Source organism: Salmo salar, chromosome 25 (genome assembly GCF_965601325.2).
Source record: "Salmo salar chromosome 25, fSalSal1, whole genome shotgun sequence".
NCBI lineage: Eukaryota > Metazoa > Chordata > Actinopteri > Salmoniformes > Salmonidae > Salmo > Salmo salar.
The window spans coordinates 5,163,036-5,173,814 of record NC_138315.1 but is presented as its reverse complement, the minus strand read 5'-3'; the positions used below and the strand labels follow the sequence as shown (position 1 = coordinate 5,173,814).

The following is a 10,779-nucleotide window of genomic DNA, read 5'->3' as shown; positions in this document are numbered from 1 at the left end:
TGATGGCGGGGATGCAGGGTGGTGTTCCAAATGAAACAATTACAAGTGTGCTTGCTCTAGTTCCTCAACGGCACAGCTAGGAGACACCAGTTAGTCCTCTCACTCAAACCCTTGTAAATGTTTTTGTCTTATGTTGCACCTACCTCACATTTTCCAGGAATAGTCTTATCATGTTACTGAATGTATCCAGAGTATTTAGAGATTTCGTTATAAACAAAGGTGGTGAAAAAGTACAGTAAATGTAAAATGCACATAAAATCAAGTGTAATGTTTGGATTCACTCTTGTATCAGGTGAACTATTGTCTACTCACCTTTGGTCTAAGATGTACCCATTTTATTCAAACTTGTCCCTTTCAATTGCTATCATGGTTATGCATATGTTTTTCATATTTCTTCTGTAAGAAGCATTTAAATGTAGCCCTATCAATATAGGCCAATACCCATGAGTGTAAATGGTTAATAGTTTATAGGCAGATTAAATAAGTTAGTATTAACTTCATGTTGGTTAAGTGATGGACGGTGATAAGCTTGACGGAAATTTCCAATAAATATTGGGCTATTATTTGAATGCTGGTGACATGATGATTTATGCTTGGCTGCCTTATCCTTATTTCATCATACCCTGTCCACTTACCCTTTCCACTTTATCAGCAAACCGTTGTCTAGAGAGCATTCGCCAAAACCAGATAGGGCAAGTTTGCTATTTATTTAACAGTTTGTGTGACAAATCCATCGGTAGACTGGTAAATGAAATGGAAAGAAATTGAACTTTTGATTTTTATTCGGTACATTAAAACTTAAACGCAAAAGTGTTTTATGTGCTCTACGTCATCATGCACAGTCTTTTATACACAAGTCAGTTTGATGGAAACACACCTATGATGGGAAAATGCACATATTTTTATATGCAGATTTTATACAATTCACATAACTACCTGTCCCAAATTTTATGGAAACCTAGCCAATGTCCCCAAAATATAGGGACAGAGAAAAAGGGACCAGGTGTGCCAGACGTACAGTGGCTTAGTACATGCACTAGAGTTGTATTAGTGGATTGTGGAAGATGAGGTCCTTTTTTTTTAACACGGGCAGGCAAAGGTACAGTGTTCTAGAACACTCAAAAGAATATAAACATCCAGACGATATAACATGTACATAATTCAAAAACACGTAGAAAGTATATTTTTGAACATGTATGTATTAACTAACGCTGCAAAATGTACAAAATGTGTAAGAATATGTCAAATGAACGATATACACTGAACAAAAATATAAACGCAACATGTTAAGTGTTGGTTACAAGCATTTCGCTACACTCGCAATAACATCTGCTAAACATGTGACCAATACAATTTGATTTGGTCCCATGTTTCATGAGCTGAAATAAAAGATCCCAGAAATGTTCCATATGCACTAAAGCTTATTTCTCTAAAAGTGGGTGCACAAATTTGTTTACATCCCTGTTAGTGAGCATATCTCCTATGCCAAGATAATCCATCCACCTGACAGGTGTGGCATATCAAGAAACTGATTAAATTGCCTGATCATTACACAGGTGTACCTTGTGCTGGGAGAAAATAAAAGGCCTCTCTAAAATGTGACTTTTTGTCACATAGCACAATGCCACAGATATCTCTAGTTTTGAGGGAGAGCGTGCAGTTGGCATGCTGACTGCAGGAATATCCACCAGAGCTGTTACCAGAGAATTGAATGCTCATTTCTCTACCATAAGCCGCTTCCAACATCATTTTAGAATTTGGCAGTACATCCAACCGGCTTCACAACCACAGACCAAGGGTATGGCGTTGTGTGGGTGAGCGGTTTGCTGATGTCAACGTTGTGAACAGAGTGCCCCATGGTGGTGGTGGACTTATGGTATGGGCAGGCATAAGCTACAGACAACTAACACAATTGTATTTTATCAATGGCAATTTGAATGCACAGAAAATACCGTGACGAGATCCTGAGGCTCATTGTGAGGCCCATTTTTTTTAAAGGTATATGTGACCAACAGATGCATATCTGTATTCCCAGTCATGTGAAATGCATAGATTAGGGCCTAATTAATTAATTTAAATTGACTGATTTCCTTATATGAACTGTAACTCAGTAAAATCTTTGTAAATTGTTGCAAGCTCTTATAATATTGTTCAGTATATAATGTAAATTGTCCTTATTATTATTTATTGTACTACTGTTGTTTTATTTATCAGAAAATAAGATTTCAAATAATCTATACAAGTGTGCAAAAAAGACAACAGTGTGCAAAATGTCAAGTCCTTTGGTTCAGTCATGTCACATACAGTCATAGACAGTACATCATTGGTCCAAGACCATCATCGTCACAAGCACCTCATCAACACAACTTCAGTAATGTTAATTTAATTCAAAACAAAATAAAGATCTTGGTCCGTCCCTCACCAGAACACGTACGTTCCATTGACCTCCAAGTCAGGGTAGCTCTGGAGGCCTAGGTCTGTTAGATGAGCAACCGGGTCAATATGAGGGGATTCTTCTTCAGCTTGTCCATCTTCCCTCTCTGCTTCTTCTTCCTCTTCTGTGCTGACAATTTCTATGTCAACTGTCTCACATTCCACACTGGACTCTGTGAAAGTACTATGCCACTACCAACAGGGAGATAGAAAGGTAAGAGGTTAATTGAGGTACTGTAGGTCGCTCCAACTCTTGTGTGCAACTCTGTAGAACTTAAACTCCATATGAATGGTGTTGAATAAATGTGTTTTGAAGAATACTTTGTTCATACAGGTTTTATGACTGCTTTACGTATACCCCTCAAAGTAAAGGTAAAGTAAGTGTTTACCAAACTATATTATCAACTATGAATATAATTTCAGTCTGTTACCTGAAACTGGTCCATACTGAAGAGAGTTTCACAGGTGTGTTTGGGGTCTGGGATGTGAGGTAGGAAGAGTCTTCTGACCCTGTTGGCCAACAATTATTGCATTATGATTATATGTATGTATGACCTACTCAGGATCTACACAATTCCAAATTGCTCTTAAATCGTTAGCATATCATTGCAGAATAGAATAGACTTGACCACTTGCCTTTTCTGTGAGAAAGTGACTATCAGCAGGAAACAGATCAACAAAGGTAAAATGGTCACAACATAAACAATGGCATTTATCTCTGTGGCACAAGGACCTGTTGACAGAAAGAGTATGAGTATTTGAAAAAGTCATTTTAGCCTCATTCATCAAATATACTACTGTTCCCTTATTTTGTTAATGGGCTAAACAATTGACCTAAGGTTAAATGTGAGATAGAGAGGGGGAGAAGGAATGGAACACAGAAAGCCAAAGGCAGAAAGATTGCTCTACCTGTCTCGGTCTCATTTCTCCAGTATCTCGTTGGTGTCCATCCACTCCAAGTCTTCAGGTCACCAAACAGACAGTCGTATCTCATCCGTATCCTGAAGTAATATCTCCTCTTCCTGTCTGGCTTGTCCACCTGGTAGGAGAACTCCTTCAGTACAACATCCTGTTCGGAATCAAACACAGTAATATACAGTGCATTTGGAAAGTATTCAGACCCCTTGACTTTTTACAAATGTTGTTACGTTACAGCCATGCACAGTGCCTTGCAAAAGTATTCACCTCCTTGGCGTTTTTCCTATATTGTTGCATTACAGCCTGTAATTTAAATTGATTTTTTATTTGGATTTCATGTAATGGACATACACAAAATAGTCCAAATTGGTGAAGTGAAATGTAAAAAAATTACTTGTTTAAAAAATTTCTAAAATTCAAAAAAGGAAAAGTGGTGCGTGCATATGTATTTACCCCCTTTGCTATGAAGCCCCTAAATAAGATCTGGTGCAACCAATTATATTCAGAAGTCACAAAATAAATTTAAATAAAGTCCACCTGTGTGCAATCTGTGTCACATGATCTGTCACATGATCTCAGTATATATACACCTGTTCTGAAAGTCCCCAGAGTCTGCAACACCACAAAGCAAGGGGCACCACCAAGCAAGCGGCACCATGAAGACCAAAGAGCTCTCCAAACAAGTCAGGGACAAAGTTGTGGAGAAGTACAGATCAGGGTTGGGTTATAAATAAATATCCAAAACTTCGATCATCCCACGGAGCACCATTTAAATCCATTTTTAAAAGATTTACAGAATATGGCACCACAACAAACCTGCCAAGGGAGGGCCGCCCACGAAATCTCACGGACCAGGCAAGTAGGGCATTAATCAGAGAGGCAACAAAGAGACCAAAGATAACCCTGAAGGAGCTGCAAAGCTCCACCGCGGAGATTGGAGTATCTGTTCATAGGACCACTTTAAGCCGTACACTCCACAGAGCTGGGCTTTACGGAAGAGTGGCCAGAAAAAAAGCCATTTCTTTAAGAAAAAAATTAGCAAACACGTTTGGTGTTCGCAAAAAGACATGTGGGAGACTCCCCAAACATAAGGAAAACGCTATGTCTGGCACAAACCCAACACCTCTCATCACCCTGAGAACACCATCCCACAGTGAAGCATGGTGTTGGCAGCATCATGCTGTGGTGATGTTCTTCATCGGCAGGGGCTGGGCAGCGCTAAATACATGGAAATTCTTGAGGGAAACCTGTTTCAGTCTTCCAGAGATTTGAGACTGGGACGGTGGTTCACCTTCCAGCAGGACAATGACCCTAAGCATACTGCTAAAGCTACACTTGAGTGGTTTAAGGGGAAAATGTCTTGGAATGGCCTAGTCAAAGCCCAGACCTCAATCCAATTGAAAATCTGTGGTATGACATAAAGATTGCTGTACACCAGTAGGAACCCATTCAACTTGTAGGAGCTGGAGCAGTTTTGCCTTGAGGAATGGGCAAAAATCCCAGTGGCTAGATGTGCCAAGCTTATAGAGTCATATCCCAAGAGTCTTGCGGCTGTAATTGCTGCAAAAGGTGGCTCTACAAAGTATTGACTTTGGGGTGGTGGATGGTTATACACGCTCAAGTTTTTGTTTTGTCTTATTTCTTGTTTGTTTCACAATAAAAAAAGTATTTAAATAACAATAAAAAATATTTAGCATCTTCAAAGTGGTAGGCATGTTGTGTAAATCTATTTTATTTCCAGGTTGTAAGGCAACAAAATCGAAATAATGCCAAGGGGGTGAATACTTTTGCAAGGCACTGTATTTGGGGAGTTTATGTCGTTTCTCCCATTCTTCTCTGCAGATCCTCTCAAGTTCTGTCAGGTTGGATGGGGAGCGTCGCTGCACAGCTGGTTCAAGTCCGGGCTCTGGCTGGGCTACTCAAGAACATTCAGAGACTTCTCCCGAAGCCACTCCTCTATTGTCTTGGCTGTGTGCTTAGGGTTGTTGTCCTGTTGGAAGGTGAACATTCGCCCCAGTCTGAGGTCCTGAGTGCTCTGGAGCAGGTGTTCATCAACGATCTCTCTCTACTTTGCTCCGTTCATCTTTCCCTCGATCCTGACTAGTCTCCCAGTCCCAGCCGCTAAAGGACATTCTCACAGCATGATGCTGCCACCACCATGCTTCACCGTAAGGATGGTGCCAGGTTTCCTCCAGACGTGACACTGGCATTCAGGCAAAAGAGTTCAATCTTGGTTTCATCAGACCAGAGAATCGTGTTTCTCATGGTCTGAAAGTCCTTTACGTGTCTTTTGGAAAACTTCAAGCAGGCTGTCATGTGCCTTTTACTGAGTTGTAGCTTCCGTCTGGCCACTCTACGATAAAGGCCAGATTGGTGGAGTGCTGCAGAGATTGTCCTTCTGGAAGGTTCTCCCATATCCACAAAGGAACTCTGGAACTCTGTCAGAGTGACCATTGGGTTCTTGGTCAGCTCCCTGTCCAAGGCCCTTCTCCCCCGATGGCTCAGTTTGGCCAGGCGGCCAGCTCTAGGAAGAGTCTTGGTGGTTACAAACTTATTCCATTTAAATATGATGGAGATCACTGTGTTCTTTGGGATATTCAATGTTGACATTTTTTTGCTACCCTTTCCGAAATCTGTGTCTCGACACAATCCTGTCTCCTAGCTTTACAGATAATTACTTCGACCTCAAGGCTTGGTTTTTGCTCTGACATGCACTGTCAACTGTGGGACCTTATATAGAGAGGTGTGTGACTTTCCAAATCATGTCCAATCAATTGAATATACCCCAGGTGGACTCCAATCAAGTTGTAGAAACATCTCAAGGATGATCAATGGAAACAGAATGTACCTGAGCTCAATTTTGAGTCTGAATACTTATGTAAATAAGGTTTTTCAGTTTTATTTTTAATACATTTGGAAAAATGTCTTAAAATCTGTTTTTACATTGTCATTATGGGGTATTGTGTGTAGATTGATCAGATTTAAAAACTTTTTTGAATAAGGTTGCAACGTAACGAAATGTGGAAAAAGTCAAGTGGTCTGAATACTTTTCCGAATGCACTATAATTCATATCTAGAATCCGTTAGTATCAATATAATCTGTTTCCACATCTTTACGTAAGCTGGCAATGGCAAGACATCTGAGCCTCTATATTGGATTTTTTTAAACCCTTTGGCAGTGTGTGGGTATTTATCTTTCTGCTCGAAACCTATGCCCCTGTGACTGACCGTTTATTAGGGACTGAGAAAAAGGAGCAGACGGCAACCTACTGTTTCTATGGTAGCAACCATTTTACTTTCATTAGCTATTATCCTACTATAGCTAACATCCATCCTAAAATTGTTTCTCTCTGTAGGAACTTAGAAAAGCATTGAAAGTCCTGTACCTGCCAGGCCGTGTCACAGTGGTTCCTGTATTGTAGTGTGCTCTCATAGCAGTGTTCTCCTACATCACGGTTAGGGTTCCTCCACGACACAAAGACAACATCAGAGCTGTCAGATAGGTCCAAACAAATTTTGTCTGGGTTTATAGCTGGAAAAAAAATGTTGTCAGTCACTTTTATGGTTATATAAAAAGGTTAAGGTCCCAAATAGCTTTAATACCCTGTGAGTTTGGATGAGGCCTCAACAGTCCAGTGTTATGGATAGGATCCTTAAGAAATAATATATTAATTTAGGATATGAGAAAATATTAATGCATTGTAAGACTTGTCATAAGCATGTGTGACCCCCTAATGTCTAATTGTCATCTGGTAATGATCCTGACAAATGTCAGCCATTTTTGATCAGTCGAAAATCCTTCATATGGAGACATAACATATATTATAAGACATTATAAAAGCCCACCCAATTGTTGTTATTAAATAATTGCTTACAAAAAAGTAAAGAAAGCCATATACAGTGCCTATGGAAAGTATTCAGACCCCTTGACTTTTTCCACATTTTGTTAAGTTACAGCCTTATTCTAAGATTGATTAAATAGTTTTTCCCTCATCAATGTACACACAATACCCCATAATGACAAAGCAAAAACAGTTTTTTTTTAATCAGATGTGTGCTTTTATAGACAGCTGTGTGCTTTTCCAAATCATGTCCAATCATTTGAATTTACCACAGGTGTACTCCAATCAAGTTGTAGAAACATCTCAAGGATGATCAATGAAAACAGGATGCACCTGAGCTCAATTTGAGTCTCATAGCGTCCCACATGTCCCAGAGAGGTGACGTGAAGATCAGTCAATCCGGAAAATTTCAAGAACTTTGAAAGTTTCTTCAAGTGCAGTCACAAAAACCATCAAGCGCTATGATGAAACTGACTCTCATGAGGACCGCCACAGTATAGGAAGACCCAGAGTTAGCTCTGCTGCAGAGAATAAGTTCAGCCTCAGAAATTGCAGGCCAAATAAATGCTTCACAGAGTTCAAGTAACAGACACATCTCAACATCAACTGTTCGGAGGAGACTGCGGGAATCATGGTAGAATTGCTGCAAAGAAACCACTACTTAAGGACACCAATAAGAAGAGACTTGCTTGGGCCAAGAAACAGCAATGGACATTAGACCGGTGGAAATCTGTCCTTTGGTCTGATGAGTCCAAATTTGAGATTTTTGGTTCCAACTGCTGTGTCTTTGATGAGACGCGGAGTAGGTGAACGGATGATCTCCGCATGTGTGGTTCCCACCGTGATGCATGGAGGAGGAGGTGTGATGGTGTGGGGGTGCTTTGCTGGTGACACTGTCATTGATTTATTTAGAATTCAAGGCACACATAACCAGCATGGCTACCACAACATTCTGCAGCGATATGCCATCCCATCTAGTTTGCGCTTAGTGGGACTATAATTTGTTTTCAATACACCTCCAGTATGTGTAAGGGCTATTTGACCAAGAAGGAGAGTGATGGAGTGGTACCTCAGATGACCTGGCCTCCACAATCACCCGACCTCAACCCAAATAAGATGGTTTGACATGAGTTGGCCAAGAATGTGCAAAGCTGTCATCAAGGCAAAGGGTGGATACTTTGAAGGATCTAAAATATATTATGATTTGTTTAACACTTTTTTGGTTACTACATGATTCCATGTGTGCTATTTCATAGTTTTGATGTCTTCACTCTTATTCTACAATGTAGAAAATAGTAAAAAATAAAGAATGAGTAGGTGTGTCCAAACTTTTGACTGGTACAGTACACTGAGTGTACAAAACCATTGGGAATGCTCTTTCCGTGACATCGACGTAGATTGACCAGGTGAATCCAGATAAAAGCTCTGATCCCTTATTGATGTCACCTGTTAAATCCACTTCAAATCAGTGTAGATGAAGGGGAGAAGACAGGATTTTTAAGCCTTGAGAAAATTGAGACATGGATTTTGTATGTGTGCCATTCAGAGGGTGAATGGGCAAGACAAAAGATGTTAGCGCTTTTGAACGGGGAATGGTAGTAGGTGCCAGGCGCTGCTGGGTTTTTCACACTCAACAGTTTCCCATGTCTATCAAGAATGGTCCACCAAACAAAGGACATCCGGCCAACGGCAGGCGACCTTACAGAGTTCCACTTCTTTCAGCAAAAAATCAAGAAATTGCGGTTGCGGTGGGCTAACGAACGAAAACGCTGGACACTGGAGAATTGGAAAAACATTGCCTTGTCTGATGAATCCTGGTTCCTGCTGTTACACGCTGATGTGAGGACTAGGGTATGGAGAAAACCACATGACGTAGGTGCATACATCATGCCACGTGTCAACATTGCAGGCTGGTGGTGGTTGTGGTGGGCCATTCATAAAAGTGGAGCAATGTTTTGAATGCCACAGGATATCTGAAAATCATTGCCAATCAGATGCATCCCTTCATGGCAGCAGTGTATCCATCTGCAAATTGATATTTTTCAGAAGGATAATGCCCCATGCCAAAAGGCTAGGATTGTCCAGGAATAGTTCCACGAACATGACAGTGAATTCAGCTTACTGCAGTGGCCTGCCAGGTCACCAGATCTCAATCTAATTTATCATCTGTGGGATGAGATGGAACAAGCTATTCAGAGTAGAGCCACAACCACTAACGTAAGGGAATTGGGGATTTTTTTCACCCAACTTTTAACCAAAATCTAAAGACATGGTGACATTGTTTTGTTGATTTCATATTGAATTCATGTTAGTTGACAACTCAACCAAATGTAAATCAAAACTAGACATTGAAATGATGTCTGTGCCCAGTGGGTTGTCACTTTGTAATCATGAACGTTTAATAAATAACCTTTTTCATTGTACATACCTGTCTTTTGGCTGTGTTTGACGTGGGATCCTAGCTATCTGCTTTTGACATACATTTCCGATAAGTGCAAATATTATTTGTTTTCTTTCAAATACTTTGAGTGTTTTGAGCCTTGCACTTTTGGGACTATTACATTGATTCTATTGCACCAGGCAAGCTCAATCAAACACAGCAAAGATACAGTATTTCAAAGAAAATATATGCTATTTGAGCCCAGGTATGCAATCTGCGATCATTTACGAGAGGGGGAAAGGAACGCGTGAAGAGTTTTGGAAAACAGACTCATGTATTTTGTTTGGAGATGGTTTGCTGTGGCAACCTGATATATTTTGCAGTTAACTAATTTTGTGTTAACTACTGTGCACCAAATTCCTAAAGACCATAGTTGATTCTTACCATGGCACAGTATAGAGTGGCACCAATGTGTGAATATTTACATGTAATTACATCAAAATGCTATTCATGAATGGTAACCTGATCATTTACAGTAAAGCCCCTCTTACCTTCTCTAATGGACTTTTGATGATCTAATGGTATTCTTATTTCTTTGGTCTTCTTTGGATGGTCTTTCCTGGCTTCGGAGCAGAGCACCAGTATAGACAAGAGCCAAGCGAAGAGAGCACTGGTACACATGGCATACTACCCTAAAACATCTCCCTACACATACACAACACTCCACACACACACCTGCCCCCCTTACTCTGCAGATACACACTCCTGACCCCTCTGTAAGCAGGCACAAACACGTGAACGCACCTGCCCTCTACTCCTAGAAAAACTCTCTGTATCCTAACCGTTAGATTCACAAACACACACTCTCATAATCTGAGCTACTGTCACTAGCCACCACAGAAGGACACAGTTTCAGCTACTGAAGTCAGTGTCAACCACATCAAGACACCTCCACCTTACTCAGAGGTGGCTCATATTCTGACGTGTGATGCCTCACCAGGCAAGTGTCATATTTCATCTTTCCTCATGCCTCCCACTGCCTTCCTGCAGTACCCATGATGCTACAGTGTATTCCTGCTCTTCTGCCTATAAAAGGGCATCCGTACCCACACACAGGGGACTCCCCAGATACTAGATGCCCACCTTGTTACCCCCCACCAAAGGCTGGTAGTAGGGGGGAAAAATGTGTTAGAGGTAAACAAAGGC

The 10,779-nt window shown here is 40.7% G+C and overlaps 1 protein-coding gene across 1 annotated transcript; it reads right to left on the bottom strand.

Moving 5' to 3' along the window:
- Positions 1 to 782: 782 nt before the first annotated feature.
- On the bottom strand, positions 783 to 10,562 carry crlf2 (cytokine receptor like factor 2). The gene is made up of 5 exons (XM_045707669.2): positions 10,125 to 10,562; positions 6,738 to 6,883; positions 3,343 to 3,502; positions 2,865 to 3,166; positions 783 to 2,625 (listed from the first exon to the last, which is right to left on the bottom strand). Exons 1-4 carry the CDS (start codon positions 10,252 to 10,254, stop codon positions 3,021 to 3,023), a joined length of 582 nt encoding a protein of 193 aa, XP_045563625.1. The 5' UTR covers positions 10,255 to 10,562; the 3' UTR covers positions 783 to 2,625; positions 2,865 to 3,020.
- Positions 10,563 to 10,779: the final 217 nt, after the last annotated feature.